General features: G+C 38.3%; 1 protein-coding gene across 2 annotated transcripts in view; it reads left to right on the top strand.

Moving 5' to 3' along the window:
- LOC149224960 (uvrB/uvrC motif-containing protein) overlaps positions 1-20,151 on the top strand; it is a 250,537-nt gene that overhangs the window by 192,014 nt on the left and 38,372 nt on the right. For both annotated transcript variants that reach the window (XM_089386359.1, XM_089386360.1), the window contains exon 8: positions 16,684-16,729. In XM_089386359.1, coding sequence (XP_089242485.1) covers positions 16,684-16,729 — 46 coding nt within the window. The remainder of the gene's footprint in view (positions 1-16,683; positions 16,730-20,151) is intronic.

Here is a 20,151-nt window from a genome sequence, read left to right as displayed (position 1 = left end):
AACTTTTTCATGCTAGCGTGTTTCCTCATGTGTGAGTACCTTTAGTAAAAATAATTTTCTATATATTTTAGGGAAGCATGTACATGTTAGAGAAAGTAAGGTAGGAAGCAACCCTTCTTATATTTACTAAAAACATAAAGAATGAAGTACATTAAAAGAAGTATTTTTTTTATATATTAACTTTGAAATTAAATTAATTTTGTATGAATAAATGGAAAATCAAGTAATTAATATAGTCCTCTTTCAACTAGTTAATTATTATATTACTAAAGGATTACTAAGGGGCACACTTCCTGCGATTTTCCTGGTTAAACATAAAGAGGAGTGCGAAGAAAATTATATCATTAACCTGCTTTACAATTAAAAAATAAAAAGTTAAATTTAGGATTGTTTTATAATAGTGAATGTGAATTGAGTTTAAATAATTAATAATATAATAATTAGTTAAAATTAGTTTCACATTAAAATTGTTTTATGAGCAAAGTTATTATGATTTTTTCATTTTTGTTTTAATTTTAATTTAGTTTTAAACTATTATTTTAACTGTAATTTAAGTGGTTGGCAAAAATATAAAGACAATAGGATTTTAGTTTCTATATAGTTAATCTTATATGGTTTTTTGTTTTTTTTGTTTTTTGTTTTGTTTTTTGTTTTTTGTTTTTTTTTTTACATTTTGAGTTTTAAATTGTATTTTAAGGAAAGAAAATTGGAATATTAAAAAAAAAAAGGATCAAAATTTGGATTTGCGCTTTAGAAGACATTCACAAAGTTATCAATATCAATGAAGTATTATGAAAAGTTATGCGAATAACTTTGAAGATAGTAGGAAACTAGCCCTAAAGGATAAACCCATTATCATAATGAGATGTTGGAAAGATAAGTATGTCAACAAGGGTTTTAAGAAATAAAAGGAAGTTTTAGGATTGACATCCAAGGTTAATTGCATATATTGGATAAAGTTGTCTAAGGAGAAATGGAAAGCAGAAACTTGCAAATTTTCTAATGATGATAACTAATGATAGCTCATGTGATTATGGCCAACTTGGAATGATCAGATGAACAAAAAAAAAGGTGCTAGATAGATACTTAAGGTGGTTGAGAGGAAGTGTCACAACAAGGGTAAGAAATCAATAAGAAGAGACAACCTATTTTAGAACATAATGGAAGAGTTTGGAATAATCATAACTTGGTACTCTAAAGGTATCACTATAAGGTCTATCTAAGGATGATGCACATAAAGAAGAAAATATTGGCAATCAACTAATGAAGTTGAATAATCATGGTAATAATGAAGGCCATTTTGAAGGAACCTGGAAGGTATGATGACATAGATTAAAGAAGTAAATCCGTGATAAAATTGATCAATTGGAGGAGATAAGTTGTGTGTATGACAACATCTATAATATTTTTTCCCTCTAATGGGAGAGCCACATTGTAAAGTTTTCCATAGGTGACTAACTATATGCATGAATTATCCTTTAGAGCCACATTGTAAAGTTTTCCATAGGTGACTAACTATATGCATGAATTATGGATAACAAGATGTATGATCAGGCAATTTTATTATTTTGATGTCTTAAAACAGGAAATGATAAGTGGATTACATTTGGTAGCCATCTTAATGAATTTATTTATAGGGTATTACCCAAGTTGGGGAATAGTAACAACATTTCCAAAGTGTATCAATGCTATGCTTTTAAGAGAGGAGGAAAATAAACCACAATGACTGGAGGTGAGAAATTAAAGTCAATTTAATAAAATAGAATGAAGTGAAGAAGTTTCCATTTTTGAAGCTAGTAGACATGGAATATTAGGAAATTAAGACTAGGAGAAAAATAAAAATATATCTATGAATATCTGGTAGGAGGAAATGAAGGGATGTTCTATCAAGAAGAAAGTTCTTTTAAGGGTATTGAAGAGTGGAACGAGAAACATGATTGGTAATGGTCATAGTGATGATCTACATAGTTTAGAAGTGTGAAGATATGAAGTTGAGAATTTTCATGATGACCAGTGATGATAAACGAGGAAGATGTTTAAAGGTTTAAATGGTAAAAAAATAATAGTTGAAGCATAAGAAGGAATGTTGCTAGAAATTTTATAAGGATACCTTGAGAAGGATTGTGTACATATTGACAAAAGAAGTGAGAGTCAATTAATAGAGGTTGTACTTGACTTATTTGCACTCATTGTTTCATGAGTAGGACTTCACATAGAGAAACTTATCAAGTTTTGTTCCCATAGCATTAAAAGAGGTTGTTTCCACAAAACACCACACATCTAAATTTTTCATGGACAATGATGGTAGTAGTGTTTCCCACTGTTTCAAATTCTAAAATAAAGATACTATTTAATGAGCGAAAATTAAAGTGGAAGAATCTCTTATCCAACTTGAAGAAGGGTGAATTTACGATAAAGCAATCAAGTGGTATTGAGATAGGAACTTGACTAGATAAGAAAATATTTTTTGTGGATGAAAATGATAATTGTTGAGTGATGTATGTATAAATCAACATGGATCAACAAACCCTCATGCAAGTAAATTAAGCATGATATAAAATTAAATCATGATGACCTAGTGTTTATATGCAATTGCATATAGCGGTATTGGAATCGGTAAGCCAAAGGGTAAATGGATGTAAAACCAAGGGATTTTAATTTTGAGATAGATGATTTAAATAATGATTGTATAACTAGTAATATCTTAACAATGAATTTCACCAAAATTTCCTTGGGGAAGGAAGAATATATGACGAGAGATTAAGACTCAAGATGATGAGGCTCATGTGAAATTTAACGATGTACTTAGATGATTATACCTACGGTGTAAATGGTCAACTTCCTAGTTGAAAGAAGTGGAAATGATTATTGAAAAGTAATTGGTATCTTGATGAAAACATAACACTAATCGCATTGGTGAGATAGCTTAGATCCTAGAGGGATGTTGAATAATCTCATTTTATAGTTGGTATTCATTGTTTATGTAAGCAAATGAAATTGATTCATGATAAGAATGCTTATAGTGTATTATTGCTTTATATTTGATATGTATTGAAATGGTTCTCATATTTATGATGTTATGGTATGGGGTTATGTTGATCTGTGATTCCATTTATTATGTGATGTCATGATATATCTTTGATACATATATGTTGATGTTATATGATGACATTTTAGGATGTGAAGCATGTGGTAATTGCATGTAGATTTTATGACATGCAAGAGTATGCAGTTTTTTACTATTCAGAATGTGGTGATTAACAAGGATGTTATGTTATCATGATGGCATGCAAAAGTTGGCATGTGGATTACTTTCTATGATACTATGATTATAACTAATGCATTGGTTGCATGTTGAGATGTGGTGATTGACATGAAATCCACAAATGGGCTGAGAGGGCTGGTTTATTTGATTATCTCGCGGGAGCCCATACTTGCGAGGGAGAATATGTAACACCATATGGGTTGGGGACAAACTCAATCAACACTACATATACCAGTGGTGCCTTTGTCTTGTATAGCTTTTGATGGACAACTATTGAGGGGCTATGGGACCATCTTGAGGAGGCCAAGTGTCTAATATTCGATTGGGATGCCGAAGTCTGGTGGGAGTGTAAAGACTTCGATGCCTGGGGCTGTGCACCTTAGTGAGTGTGGAGGGACTGGACCAGTCTTGCTAGATGCCCGGAGTCATTGAGTATTAGGACTGAATGCCTGCCTTGGGGCAAATGAGGTCTGAACCAGGCGCGAACTTTGGCGCCAGCCTTAGGCTATGGTACAGACCGATGAGGCTTATGCCTGGTTCTGAAAGTGGGAGAAAGGACAGAGATTCCTTGGGATTTCCCGGGTGTTGTGGAAACTTTTGATGCCTGCTAGTTATACTAGTTTAGCAGAGGGCGTAGGGCAAACATGAAGTATTAAATATTTAAATGAAATAAAATGTTAATTGATTCAACTTAACTTCGGGATGAAGTTCCTTAAAGAGGGGGAATATGTAATACCCCCTAATAATAATAAATAAATAAATAAATAAAATAATATAATATTAAAATATAAGTAAATAAATAATAAACAATAAAGAAAATATAATAATAGTAAATAAATAGTAAACAATAAAGAGAAGATAATAATAATAAATAAATAGTAAATAATAAAGAAAAGATAATAATAGTAAATAAATAATAAATAATGAATAGAATATAATAATAAAAAATAAATAAAATAGTAAATAATAAAATGGAGTTCTAAACAAATAGATATAAAAGTAAACTATAAAAATAGTAAGAATAAGTAAAGTTAACAAAAAGTAAAAAGGAATAAAATAAGGAAGAGTTAAATTAAGAGAAATATTAAATTAAGTAAAACTTAAAAGAAAGAAATAAAAGCTGGCATGTTGACATATGGAATGTGTGCATGCGGATCCCCTTTCCATTTTGGAACTGTTTGGTCTATTTAATGGGCGATGAGGAGGATGAGATTCATCCATTCTCTTGGGAGAAAAGTGTTGTGAGACAAAAGATTCCATGGCAGTAGTACGTTGATTGAGGGCTCGAGGGTGACCAACTGTAGAAAGATTATGTGCAGCTGAGCCTATGGTTGGGTGGAGAGTCATCCCCAAAACTTTGTTGTGGTTAGTTGGATTCAAATAGCGTTCAATCCGAAATCACAAGTAAAGAATATCATTGCTACAGGGAAGTCGTTTCTACTCGTGTTTTAGAAAATTCCATGCTAATTAGTTGAATAGTTTACATGTTGATTCTTAAACACTTTGGTTGTATATTGTAATTGTGGGTTGTTACAGTCTTCTTGAGGGTCATTTGCACATAGTAATCAAAGAATTGATCATTCTAGACCCTTTTCCCTATCCTATCTTGAACTAGTGAGCACATTGGAGGAGCTCCTCCCGCGATTATTCATAAACCTTATGCATAGGCTCGTTCTAAGTCTCTCTAGTGAAGCAAAAACCCTTTTCAAGTGAAAAATTACCTTGTAAAGCTTCTAGAAGGGTCTTATATCACATTGGAAGTCTTGACCTTAGGCATACTCATCATCATTGAATATTTCTAACCCTAGGTCTAGATCTTCCTCCTTGGTCTTTCTTGTAGAGCCTTTTGTTTCTTTAGAAGCATTGAGCCTTGATTGAGTCTCTCCTTGAATGGGCCTTGGGAATTACTTCATACCCTATCATTGATTCCTTCGTTACAAGTGATTTCCTTCATACTGGGACTCCTCCCATCGGTGAAAGTCCATAAAGAGCAGAGGACACTGACTGAGGTGATAATTGCTTTCTCCCATTGTTGTCCTTTGGTCTAGTAGCTGCCCCATAGGTTCCCATCCTAGCACCCTTGCTAGATTGTGTGGCAACAAGCGGCTCGACAAGAAGTCAATGGAGAATATGATCGATGCAAGTAGATGGAGAAGATTGATGACATGTTGAGCTCGCAGAGACTCTTGCGTAGGTTGTCAAGGCAGATCAAAACTAAATCGAGCTAGGCGCAGGGTAAGGTTGAGTGGCAGAGAGGTTGTGTTAAGGCACAAACAACAAAGGAGAGTGGACACATAGTCGAGAAAATGACAACTGACAAAGGCCAGTCGTTACGAAAATCAGTGTGACAAGGGATAGAGTAGGACCCGAGGGTGGCTTTGGCGGCAGGGAAAAGTCAATATTCGTAGGATCAAAGAAAGTTCATCCAGCAACCACCAGGGCGAAAGCTGATAGCAAATTGTGGAAATTTGATCGAGACACTAGCCATTAGGGGCAGAGGACCGGTGGACTATGGGACAAGCTCCAGGGTCGTTGGAGTAGTTGAGCATGTAGGTGCTTGAGGATACTGGCAACAGAGGCTAAGCACGAAGTCAAATGTAGTGATTAGGCATAGGTAGTAGCTAGGCGTCGAATCAAGCAAACAGTCATGTGCAAGTGACATGGGCACGAGGATGCAATGCATCCTTGGACAAACAACCATGTGTAGGCAGTCGTTTAGGGTCCGTTGCCTCAAAATCTAGTAGGCCTTGTGAGGGGAGCTCCAAAGGCAAGAGCTAAACCAAGGGACAACAATACGAGGTGTGGTCCACTGTCACTACAACCACTACCTCGTGCTCTTTTGTGGACTTTCACCACTAGGGAGGCTTCCCTTTAGTAAGGTCACCTAGAAGGATATGCTAAGTACAAGGGATAATGTGACAAGATAGGCTTATGGAGGAAAACTCTTCCTAAGAATAAGGCTTAGAAATCATGTTAGGACAATTCACATCCTCCAATACACTTAGTTAGGGCACAATGTGACCTAGGGCTTGTAAAATAACAAAGAAAAATGATTCACCTAGAATCATAAGGCCAAGAAAAGGCTTCCAGGCAATGTATACCTTCAACCTATGGAACAAGAAGCCTTCGATAAGCCCCAAGTTGAAGCCCAGGGCAAAGTAGGGCCTTCCTAGGGAAAAATCTACCTAGGCCAAAAGACTCTAGCCTTAATATGGATGGATTAGCCACTAAAAGGTGTTTATTTTGAGGCAATCAACTTTCCTTCAAATGTTGAATCCTTCCAAGAGCCAACGACTTTAAACCTAATTGAAATTTATGCCTAGCCCCACTTAGCAGCTTACCCTTGAGGGGCTGAAAATCAGATTTAGAGAGGGAAACTGAGATTTAGTGTAGGTTTTATAGATGACCAACAAAGTGACCAGGGCTAGTGCCTAGCTCTTGGGTGATGGAGTCTATGGGAGTGTAAAATTGGGTAGATCTTGCAAGGAGTAAAGCAATAAGGAAACTGTAGGTTTCAAAACCCTAGCTATCACTTTTGTGAGGAAGCAAAATCAATTAGGAGAGTTAGTTGAAAGATTCACCAATGGGATCATTCACATTCTATAAGTGAGTAATGCATGCAATACTATCATCAAGAATCCATACAATGGTTTTTAACAATAACTCAATGTTACTTGGGAGCGGGAGCGAAAGCGGGGAGCGGGAGCGGGAGCGGGAGCGACCATTTTCAGAAGCTCCCGGTTTGGGAGCGAATCCCGGAGCGATTTTTTAAAAATATATATATATTTTATATTTTTTAATTTTTTATACATATATGTCAACAAAAACATGTAGAATGATGAATTAGATATAAAAAACATAAAAAAGCATAGATTGAACCATATAACAACAATCATCTAGAAGTTATAATCTTCATCAACCACGTCCGCAAGTTAGTAACATAGTAACATACAACATATTGAGTCTCATGATTCATCAATCTTAAAGTTTCAAGCTTTCAAAATTCAATATATAACATTTATCATCATTGATCACCAAAGTTGTACTTGTAAGCTAAGTGTAACCATTACAACAAATAATATCTAACATGAAATGAAATGTTATAAAATGAAATGAAATGAAACAACTTTCAACTTTCATGAAGCATCATATTCATAATTCATTACTAATGAGTTATAATTGCCAACTTCAAACTTAAATTGTCATATATTGTTTAAAAAAATATCATAATAAATATGAAAGAGTCAATAGTTATAAAAGCTACTAGAAACTAGAAAAGAGAAGTAAATCTATTATCTATTTCTTATGCTTGGGCCTCTTGCCACCATGAGAAATGTCTAATTTTTTAGTCTTGTTGCAAAATCAGGATCTTTGTCATTAATATCACCCTCCAAGCATTAATATCCAGAGGTATCTTTGTCATTACCTTTGTATCTGTATAGGGATCTTTGTCATTAATATCACCCTCTAAGCATTAACATAAGATAGAAAAAGCATAGCATGTCAAGTCAAGATTTTGTTTGAGTGATGCGTACATTTTTAGAAGGGTCATGATAGAGGAGTTCGACAACCAATGTCACTAACATCAAGGTACATAGAGGGATTGGTACTCTTGATTAAATATGAGTTCCATACCCTAATACATGACAAAATTCAATGGAAACATTGCAATCTCCCAATCCTGAAATCCTGAAAAACTGATAAGTCTGCTGGATTTTGAATGAAATCTAAAATTCTACTTTCTCCATATGAAATCCAATGAGGACGAAACCACTCTCAAACATCCTGAGTCATTTCATGGTAATGTTAAAAATTTAAGTAAAAGGATGAAAATGAAAATTAAAGAAAATGTCACTTTTACTTTAAGAATTTAACATTACCATGAATAGCATATCAATACTAGGGCCTAGACTTGATCATTAAGTTGCCCCACTCAAAAACTATTTGTTTCTTTCAAAAAAAATTGCATTTCGAACATTACTACAAAAAAAAAAAATGCAAAAAAGGCAAAACGCTCCCGAAAAGGCAGGGAGCGAAATTTTTTTTAGGGAGCGCGCTCCCAAAATCGCTCCCGACCCGCTCCCGAGTCGCTCCCGCCCGGAGCGCGGATCGGGAGCGGGAGCGAGGGGGGGGGGCGCTCCCCTGCAACACTGCAATAACTAGCATAACAGAAACCCTAGATAATTAACCATTCCTTACATTAGACATGAGTAAAAATTGATCAAATTCCAAGGTACACTTAGAAGATAAAATGCATGAACAAGCCTTTATTGCTCCAAAATGACATCTCCAAGACCAAAGAAATAGCTCCAATAGCAAAATCCACCATAGAGTTACATCTCCACAAGATATTAGCAAGGTTGAAATTCTTGAAGAGGACTGAAAACACTAACAAGTGGTGATGAACAATGAAATGAAACTATCGTCTACTTATATGAGGATTAGGATTACCAATAATGCCTAACAAAGCCCCTAAAACAAGTTTGGTCCTCAAATGTACTTGGGTTACAAGCCAACCCATTAGATAACAACAAAATGAGCCTAATTTTCCCACACATGTGAGCTGTAGCTTCCTTTATTACTGACATCATGCCTAATTTAGGCTCCAAATGCCATGCCAAGGTGCAATGAGGTGTCCAAATGTGTGTAGATGCGTGTGTGATCCAAATTTTGAGGGTTGGCCCTCAAACTCACCTTAATATCTCTTGTGGGGTCCCAAGATCCAGCTGAGGTGCCATACAGTGGTCTCCACAAGTTTCCATCTGTCAAACAAGACCTCCTTCTCTCCAACATTAGGGCTTCCTCTGGTGCAACAAGCCCTCCCTAGTCTCTAAGTGTGACTGGTGTGAGACCAACCTCACTTGGGCCCTAAATCACCTCCCCCCATTAAATTGTGTCAAGGCCACCATGGGGGCAAGTTGGGTGCAATGGTGTGATCTTGAAGAATCCTCAAATCTGGGTCAAAGTCAGCCAACATCTTGGGTGTTAGATGTACCCTAGGACATGTGTCATCTGATAGTATTGCTAGGATGCTCAAGACTCTCAACGCTTCACTTGTTTGGGCCAATGTACTCCACTATAGGGCCTAGGTACCTATGGAGTGGGTGCCCAAGGCCTGGGCTGCTGAACTACCTGGCAAAAGCCACATTCATTCTAGTGAAAGCAACCAGTTGTTAGGGATCAAGATCAATAATGGATCTTAAGTGAACCAAACCTGAATGCCAAGGGCAATTTAATACTTCAAACAAGGATCCCTTTCCAAAATCAAGACCATGATCTTGCAAAGGTGTTTTCTCCCTAGGTATGGGTGGCTAAAGGTCAACCCTATTAGGTGCTTCTAGCCCCTAAGGGGAAGTAATAGTTCCTTGGTCCACCCTTCAATTGATAGGTGTTAGTGAATAATAATGTGGTAACAGAGGGGAGAAGACTTCATGGCCAAGTGCCATGGTCAAAGGGACCAGTTGATGGGGGTGTTCACATCCTAAGTGTATAGATGTGAGGAGGGAGCATTTGTGGATGCATGAGTTTCCAGATTGTCCTTCGTTTTTCCACCCCTCTTGTGCGTCTTTTTCTTCTTCTTGATTTTTCCTTGTATTACCGCTTATAGCTCAAGTGTTATAGCATGCTTTGTATGATGTAGCAGTTTTACTACCCCTTTAGGACGAGTCAATTTATCGCTCACTGGTGTTGTGACATGTAAGGGTTCATTCTTTGATGTAATGGAGCATCATGTGCTGAGGAACCAGGTGATGGCCATATGAGGTAGGTAGAGCTCATGCTAGGTTTTTGTCCACATGTTTTGCTCATACATTTTTTATTTTTCTTTCTTTATTTTGTTGTGGCCATGATATGCTTTTTCCTTCTCGTTTAGCTGCATCAACCTCCCAGGGCATGTTTTTGGGCCCTACTGAAGGTATGTGAACATGTGAGTGCCAAATCCCTATGACAAGTTGTACCCCAATAATGGAGGTGAGACATGGGTTTTGTAATGTAGGGTGAAGATGTTAAGTATGATATAGGGAAGATGGAACATACTATCTCAATCATGGCTTCCTAGGTAGGTCCCCTCTTATAACCCAAAAGTCCTTAAGGGAGGTCCCACTGGACTAGGGTCAAATATTAACTCTCCTGGTAAGGTGAGAGAACAAGAATATGGTCAAGGTATGTCAATCTTCCAGATCACCCCACAATCCGTACCAAATGCCCAATAACAAATAAGTATAAGAACTCGATTACAAAAAGATCAAAGTAACTTTTGAGTGGCAACCCACCTTCATCCAAGTGCTAATGTCAGATGAGTGAGAAGCACATGGTTGATGCAAGTGGCAGAGGCACATGGCATATAATCATTTAATGGTGGCTGAGAGGGGTTTTTGTATGTCTAGTTGACTGGTTGGTTGTCAAATGTAGGAGAAAATTTTCTCCTATGGGGTCACCCATTTAGGTGGGTCACAGGGATGATAGAGTTGCGAGGAGCTTGGGGAAACAACGCAGAGGAGCCTAACAATGGTAGGAGGTGGTCACGATTAATATGGATCAGTAGGTAATAGGGCCCAGACATGAGGAAATTTGGGCCAAAAAGAAGTTGTTAGTGTAGAGCCCAAGTTCAGCCGCAAAGGTGACATGTCGCGCGTGACAGATTGGGCAGACACGAGAGTTGGGATCGTGCGGAAGACTAGATGTGCCAGAGTTTGAGAGAGATCTAAGGCTAGAAAAACTAGCCATTCAAACAGGTGATCAAGTTCGCAAAGATGTAGTGCAACAACGCTTTGTTGAACAATAACTCTTGATATGTGTGCTAGGTATAGGGTTGTGTAGGTGTCGCAAGAATGTGCGCAAGAGGTGACATGGGACACAGGCTGGAAGTGGAGTTGCAGAAGCCTGATTTAGTTTCCAACACAGTCTCAAGGACCAACGTAGGATTGCAAAGAACCATGCAAAGGGCATTGTTGGAGAGTAGAACACAGTGGCCAGCAAGGGGTCACAAGCATAATTATTGTGCAGAGTCGCTAGCCAAAGGAATTGCCACGACATGCATGCGCTGGTAGTGGCCGACTGAGCATGATACGAAGGATAATACCAATAGAGCTTGCCAACATGATTGGCATAAGTTAATCCTCAGAGGGAGACTATACCAATTGAGGGATTGGCAGCAGAGTTGTGTGTGTCTCAAAGGACCAAGATAGACCCATGGGCCATAACAGTGCTAGAAGGACTTAGCACGAGAGCAATAACAAGAGGCTTTGCAATGATAGAGAACAAGGAGAGAGAGGCTCCAAAGGTTGAGCAAGGTAGAGGGAGTCAACCTTCAAGTTCAGGTAGGGAGGAGCAACCAACAAACTCGTCCAAGTCTGTCAAGAAGGTTGTTTAGGAGCAGGAGGCTTCTAGGAACAACGCCAAGGGGAGTTAGACTTAGAGGATATTTCCAAACCAAGTAGCAAAGAAGGCCTCCATTTTAGAGGGAGAAACCAAGGCAGTGGATAGAAGTCCAAGATCGAAGCCAGTTCTAGGGGACAGAAGTACCTCCCTCACTAAGAGGGAATATTGAAGTTTGTAGCTTGGGAATGTAATTCTGCATAGGCCTTGTGTGTAGGTGTGCATAAGTCGTCCACATTCTCCTTAGAACACTTGTTCTAGTGTGAGCAAGTTGTCATGTCTCCAATTAAAATTTTTGTCAAGGAAATTCTCAATTTTGCAATTTTGGCGATTAATATAATATTAGATAAATAAAACTTAGGAGAAATAAGTTGTGGAGGTATTAAATAAATTTTTGGAGAAAAGACAAAGGTTGGGACTTAGGAAAAGAAGAAAATTAAAGTGAAGATAAGTTGTGGGGGTCACCAAAGGGGAAATCGAACCCCCTAGGAGAAAATCGAACCACATGAAGAGGGGAAAGCAAGGGGGTTGAATTAGTGGAGCCCACAAGGAAGGTTGAGCAACAACTATAAAATTAAGGCTAGAGCCTCATTTTGATCATTCTATTTGGCATTTCATTGCTGATTTTGGATGGTTTGCTTGAGCTGCTTAGCCAAATCAACTAGTGTTGCTTAGTACAAAGATTTCCAAGTGGAAAATCCCAACTCTCTTTTGGTGAACCAAGAGTGTCACCCTAGGAGAGAAATTTGGAGCTGATTGGAGATTTATTTCCCTGATTTTTGTGAGCATTTCATCTCTGCAACAAGTGGTGCTAATTTTTCAGGAGGACGCAATAGCAGAAGTAGAGTTGCGTGGAGGTGGACTTTGTTGGAAAATTTGCCTCAAGAATTTGCAGGAATTTTGCTTGGAGGGCAAATTTCCTTGTGGAGTTTTAGAGCTAGAAATTGTTGCATTTGTTAGGGCCAAACTACTCTTCTCTAGGGCCTATGCAGGGGTTTATTTTGGGCTAGATGGTGGAACATTTGACAAGCAGAATTTATGCCAGATTTTAGCTAGGATTCCTCTCTATAATTTTGGGGCTATTTCTCAGAGTTTTCTCAGCTGATTGGAGGAGGACATGGAGTAGATTTGTTGTAGTTTTTTGGTGGGACACAGAGCTGGGCAGTTGAGAAAATTCGCTCAAATTTGGGTAATTTTGGGGAGTTAGACCTAGCCCAAAAAATTTCCAAGCTTTGTTGGTCTGAGGTTGGAGAGCGTTGTCCTAATTTTGCAGATTTTTTTGAGCAGATTTGAGGCCGCAAACCTCAATTTGTCTCAAACAGGAACAACAGAAAAAATTCTGGGCAATGCATAGAACTAGTGAGCCTATTTTAGTGTGGAGCTTCATTCATATTCACCCGGGTTTTGCATGCTTGCTTAAGCAAGCCCAAGTGCACTCATTCCACTATATTTTGTACTCAAATTACCATTGGATATTCAATAAAATGGCTCAGTTCTATTATTTCTGCTCAATAGTGTTCTAAATTGTTGTTCTTCTGGAGATTTCAGATTGTAGGCTTATTTGTTTTGCTGTAGCTAGTTCATGTTTTGATATTTCACTGTATTTCTCTAGTTAGAATATTATACAAGTCGCTAATGTAATGTAGCCTAAGTCTAACGTAGGAAAATGAACATATTAATATGTTGGCTTATTGAGCTAATAAAAACTTAGTAAAAGTAAAATAATTTACTTTAGTAAGTTTTAATCTTAGCCATTGGTCTCGAGTGAGGTGAGATTTAATCTCAGTTGTTTATCACTTTGAGATTAGGGTTAAGGTTAGGGTTTTAGTTCAATGTAAAGTTATAAAAGCAAAGCTAGGGAGAGGGATAAGACACAATGTACAACAACACTAGCCTCAAGAGGAGGAGGAGTCTGATACTTGAGAGTGTTGATTCCGAGGAAGTGCAGGAGGGAGCCCAAAGATCTAGATCTGCTAGGGATATCAAGCACCGATCTAGGCCAGATCTGCTAGATCAGATCAAAGACATTTGTATTTTCTCAGTTGGGCCATCATCCTAGGATGGGAGCCCAAGTAGGTTCTGGGTCATTTTTAATGATAAACTGATTTAATTGGGCAAAGTATGTTTTTGTCATTGTTTTATGAGATTGGTTATTTAAATTTGCTTCCATTGAATTTGTGTTAGGAACCTAGCTGTGTATTTATTCAGTAGATCAATTTTCTACTAGGAATTAAGTATGGGGTGCTAGGTTCACAGGGAATCTAACAATTAATAGGTATGAAAGCTTGTATCTAACTCATATAAAGAATGGAGATAGAACATGAAAAATTCCAGCCATCGCTGCAAAGATAATAAAAGAGGGATTTTAGCGACTCACAAAAATTTGATGCAAGTAATTTCAGCATTAGTCTTCAGCAAATCAAATCCAAAATGCATATGCATCAAGCTCAAAATAACCACTAATAAGCCCCGCAATAGTGTCTAGTGTTTCTAGAGAGTTTCAACAACCCTTACAATAGGAGGGGCCTTATATAGAGTTGAAGCTCAAACCCTCATCATATAAAATAATAATATTCAAATCTTACATCCTAGATCTCTTTGGGAGATAAACAAATGATATCCTCTAACATCCTCTATGACAAGTCAAAACCCTAATGTAGTAACATATTAAAATAAAAGGACGAAGTAGTGGGGATGCCACTTGTTCTCTTCTCATGCCAAAATGCTCCATGCAAAATGCCACTTGTCCTTGCTCCATGCTTGCTTTGACCATGCAAATAATATCCCTAAGCCATGTGCTCCTCTTTCTTCTTGGAATGCTCTTTAACTACTAAATAATATAGTATTCTCCTTGGAAGAGTTGTGCCCTTGAAGTATGTGCAAAACGAAGTCTTTGGGCCACTTTGACCAAGCTAAGATAATATTAAAAAGTCCATTGAGGTGGTGCCCTTGAAGAATGTACCATTAGTAATTATGCTCTTAAATTAAGACCACCAAATCAATAAAATAATCCTCCAAATAGATGGATTCCCTAGAGAAATTTGCAAGGGTAATTACATCATCAATGACGTGCCAAGATGCCAATTAGGGGAGCGTATCATGTGCTTAATGAGTCGACAACCTTGAGATGCCAAAACAATGCCAAAGATAGCAAGGAGAGTCAGGGCTCTTTTTCCAATACAATAACCATCTCCTTAAAAAATGGATCTGATACGAACATTTGCAAAGAAGGTCCACTTTGGTTGTTATAACAATCTCCAAGGGTGGGGTGACCTCAAATGGTGTGCCAAAATATTTATAACTCCTCAATAAATGTGCAAAGGCCCAGATCTATGTGAATGCATATTAAACCCAACTCTCATCCCCATGAAATAGGGTCTCATCCCCATGAAATAGGGTAGGTGCCCTAAAAGAATGTGCATAATGGTGCTAAGCCTCAAAACATGTCCACAAGGAGTGAAGTGACCTAGTATAATGTCCATGTATGGTGGCGCATCCTCCCGAAATAAGCATAAAGTAACCAATACCATGTTTCACCATGTGAAACTGTCTGCAATACAATCAACTCCAATAGCAAGGGTAGAAGAAAGAAGGCACTCAAGAAAATTATGCACATGCAGAGCACTCCTTGAGAAAGCATCTAACAACCTCCAACGTACCAATCATTGATCCTATGGAAAACACTCTAGAGCGGAGTGCTCCTCAAGCTAATATCCAGCATAAAATAACTAATATGAATGTTGAAGATTTCATTGCATATCTCAGTCCTCCAATTACATCAATGCACAGCCCAAGATAAGTGCCATAGAAGAGAGTGCCAAAGAGTGTAGAAACTCCATGTAAATACATAATATGCATAAGCAAACCATCACGCTTCTTGAAGCATCTAAATAACCTACTAAGCCATTACTTAGGGGAAACCCTTAGTCGATGGGTTTTTATCTCCATATATGCACTATGGGTGAACAAATGTGTAGAATATGTGCAAGATCCCATATCAAACATAGCACTCCACCAATATCCATGTGCAAAATGCAGGCTTCCAACAAAAGGTGATGATTAGTAAGCAAATATGCATGAAAGCTCCAACACCTTGGCTTGAAAGCCAAAATTCTCCAAACGCAGCATGCTTGGGCTGGAAATGTTCATGTTTTATCTTCCTTATTCAAGTTAGTTTCAAGTTTGCATGTCTATCAATAAGCACAACCTTATGCATGTTTGGATGTCCTCCTTCATTTAGGTTCCTCAAAAGTAATTTCTGTTTTAGTGGACAGCAAGATGGGACTGCTGTAGTTTGATCATTCCAGCTACATTCTATTCTAATCACATGTGAAAAAAGCTCATACTTTCTGCCTTACGGTCACCATATGCCCAAAATCAGTCTAGGCACTAGTCTCACTCTCAGCTACCCCTAAAATATCATAAAATTAACTCTTATTTTTTCTGTTAACAAATCTGAAATAGATGAAAATATAAAACAGCATTCACATCTGTTTTCCCAAGTCTTGTTGTTATTCCTTGCGACTTTATATCTTAGACTTAAGGCTTCTTAGGGATACCCCCTTTCTGTCGGAGAGGAGCTGGCCTAAAGTGAGAGAGGGAGCTACTGTGGTGACAGTGGGTAGCCCCTCTTGGTTCCTCTAGGACTTGTGCTTTAGGACCTTATCACAGTGAGGGTTTGGGTGGTAAAACTTTGGATAATCAACTCAATATCATAAGATGAAATATCTTCATCATGATCCTTTGAGGAATGGTCACTGATTTTGTGCAAAAAATTCTGGTCTTTTATTATAAAAAAGTTAATCATCCTGGTTCACGTTGACCATCTGATCAGATAGGATGTGGGAGCAAAAAGAAGGGAAAGAGGACCTTGTTGTTTAGTTGATATTTGAGAATATAGATAAATATTTGCATTCCACTTTCTAGGTATCAGGTAGAGAAAAACATCTTTTCCTGCAATTTTGTTTTCATTTGAATAAAGATAATTCGAAGATCAGTCTTTCATTCTTTTTCTCAGTGAGAGTGGCAAAAATTTTATGCAGGTTTTGGTGGATGTACATGCAGATCCATCTCCACTGGTGGCTTATGGTAATTCAAATTCTCCAGTTTTTTATTCTGCTATTTCTTGTAATATTTGTGGCTTTGTACAGATCACTTTTTCCCCCGAAATGTGGTCTTTAGTAGATGCCATTGCATTTCTCCTCTTAATTCCTCATGCAAAGCTCCAAACACCAATTTTTTCTCTTTATTCTTATTTAATTATTGGTCATAACTCTGTCAAAGACCTTTTGTTGAATCTCTATTTGATCTCTACATTGCTTTTATGAATGGGATCAGACTTACCAATGACTGCCAAGAAACTTACGTTTTTGGTAAAACCATTTTGCATTATACATAAATGAGAATATAATATTCAAACTCTTTCTTTAATGAGATCTTGGAGCCAGACAAACTGAGAATGGAGATATATCCACCATATCACCTTTTAATCCCTTCTAGTTAGATGAAAATCCCATGCAGACATAATATGTGACACAATGTTAATTTTAGTTATCAATGGTATGTTCAATGCTTAGCACAATTACTTCAATGTCCTTTTAGCAGCCCAATGACAATTTCCAATTTAGTTTCCAATCACAATCACATTAACCATTAAACACATTGAGAGTATTGTAGATAGAACATGAACCATAAAATGCAGAAGACAAGCCAAGACAAGAGGACACAGATTTGGCGAATGCCAGGGAAAAACCCCAAGATGGGGAAAACCTTTTGATCAATTCTTCTTATTATAAATATCAAATGTTCAGCAGAGAGAGAGAGAGTACAATAAAGTCAAAATTGACTTGCCAAATGATGATCAAAGTAGCCCTGTCAAATCTGAAATTTTCCTGCAACAGTCAACAACCCTAACCAGAAAGTCAATGCTGGTTAAAGCAGCAGCAAACTGTCCACAATGCAGGTCGGTCATACCCAGTCAAACTCAGTGTTCTTAGGTGGTCAAAGTCAGCCCAAAACAGTCACTAAAACAATGGTCAAATTTTGTCAAAGTCTGCACTTCAAGCCTGCGATCAACCCAGTCAACATGCCTAGAAAACCTTGGTTTCTGTGCCAATCAATGCGACTCTCCAAAACAGAAATTCTGGCATAAAAAACGCAGTCAAAGGAAGTCAAAATAGCCCTGGTCAATGCTGGTCAAACCCTGTAACAGATCCTGAAATTCAGCCCTGTAATTCATCCTCTTTCAGACACACGTGTGAGAGAAGAAGAGCTGCCCAATAAGTTGTATGAACCAATCAGATGAGGAGAGAGAAGAAGAAGACGAGTTGATGAGGTGCCAAATGAGGTTGGAGATCTCTCTTATTTATACAAGTCGTTGGGGGGTCAAGAGACATGTCCATTGGGCTTCATGAGCCTACATGATGATGTGGCCAACCTTGACAATTTGCACATGTGTGGGCTTGACCTCAAAAACATATTTCCTCTTGTCCAAATTCGATGATCTTTATGTCGATTTTGGTCCTCTTGAAAAGAGGAATTCAATGCAATAATCATATTCATAAAATGAGCTGTCCAAAGTGTAATTTGGCCTTAGTTGCCAATTTTAACACTCCCTCTCAACGAGGGAGAATTCCACCTGCCAATCCATCTATCAACATGCCATTCTGCCATCTTGTACCATCTCTGCATCTCATCTCTACTCTACTGAACACTGATAGAGATAATGAAGAAGAATCAATCGAAAGTAAGTCACAAGACATTGCCACTCTCCACTGACAAAAGTCAATCCACATAACCAGGGGTAGAACCCCAATCGGACTTGATCCCAGATCAAGTTGTTGAACATCATGCATCCTAAACATAGGGAGTACGACAGTACACGATTCGCCCATTTGTAGTGCTATGGTCCCTATCCCCTTTTCCTAATTTATTGGTCAGATGAGAGGTACTTCCCAAGAGTCCCAAACTATATGGGTAGGATGTATGCTGGGGCATCCGCAAGAGAAGGTGAACCACTCATCTTGCTCGTATGCCATAGGAGAAGGTGAACCACTCATCCTATGCATATATCATCAATCGTAGGGGAAGGTGAACCACTCACCCTGTACACAATGCACCTATAGGGGAAGGTGAACCACTCACCCTTTGGTTTCTCATAGCTCCAAGAAGTACGCCAAGCACCCAGGAGCTCCCAAAGCTCAATGTTCAACTAAAGCGGGATCTTCATGGGAGGTTCCTTCCATGATTCCAAGTCTCTCTCAAAAGGCTAAGAATTTGGCCTTTCTCAAGGGCTTCGTGAGGATGTCTGCAACTTGCTCATCAGTCCTGATGTGTTGGAGCCTTATTGCTCCTTGTTGTACCATATCCTAGATAAAGTGGTACCTCATATCAATTTGCTTGGAGCGACGTGGAACACAGGATTCTTTGAAGGGTGAATCCCACTCTCGTTGTTGCAATAGATCACAATGGTATCCAACACGTGCTCAAATAGCTCACGTGCCATACTAGCAGCAATGTATTCGCCCTCGACGGTGCTTAGAGAAACCAATTTTTGCTTCCTACTCATCCAAGAAATCAAAACAGATCCCAATGAGAAGCAACATCCTGACATGCTCTTTTTATCCACCACACCGCTAGCCCAGTCAACATCAAAATATCCATGTAGCCTCAAATTCTTGATATTGTATTTCAAATTTTCAACCCAGAGTTGATAGTGCCACGGAGATATCTCAAGAGATTCTTAGCAGCAATCCAATGTATGTGATGAGGCTCAACCATAAATTGACTCAAAGTATTTACAACGAAGCATATGTTCGGACGAGAGTTTACCAAGAACATCAGGCCCCCCACAAGTTGTCTATATTTAGAAGGGTTTGCCAATTCGGGCCTAGCAACACTTCCACATAGCTTCTTGAAGTTGAGTTCCATCGCAGTAGACACAAATTTGCAATCCACCATCCCACATCTCTCTAACAACTTCACAGTGTATTTTCCTTGAGAAAGGAAAATCTTGCCTTGCTTTTGCTAGACCTCCAGGCCTAGGAAGTAATGCATTAGACCTAGGTCCTTCATCTCGAACTCGGAAGTCAACTCCCTCTTGCATTGATAAATGAGAGGGTCTGCACTTGTTAGAAAGAGATCATCAACATAAAGGACCAAAATAAGAGGCATGTCCTTTTCAACCTTGACATACATGTTTGGATCAACATAGCTCCTTATAAATCCCAGCTTCACGAGATAACCCAATGCGGGAAAACCGGTGCAGCTATTCAGAGGGTTTTATTATTATGCAGTTTTCAGAATACAACCAGGGTTACAGAAATGGCTCACCCAACAGAGAATGCCCTCTGTAGTAGTACCTCTCCTCGGAGACAGATATTCTGGTTGAATAATCACCGGATGAACGATCCCACAGCAACAATTGCAACTCCCACTGCTCTGCGTCACTCTCATAGGGACTGTGTCACCCTATCCAGCTCACCAACACCCAGTCTGTCACACGAAATCCT

Source organism: Pinus tabuliformis, chromosome Q, assembly GCF_031772625.1.
Source record: "Pinus tabuliformis cultivar Carrire ecotype Pingquan chromosome Q, CPIR1, whole genome shotgun sequence".
NCBI classification, from domain to species: Eukaryota; Viridiplantae; Streptophyta; class Pinopsida; order Pinales; family Pinaceae; genus Pinus; species Pinus tabuliformis.
This window is presented reverse-complemented; position numbering and strand designations above follow the sequence as displayed.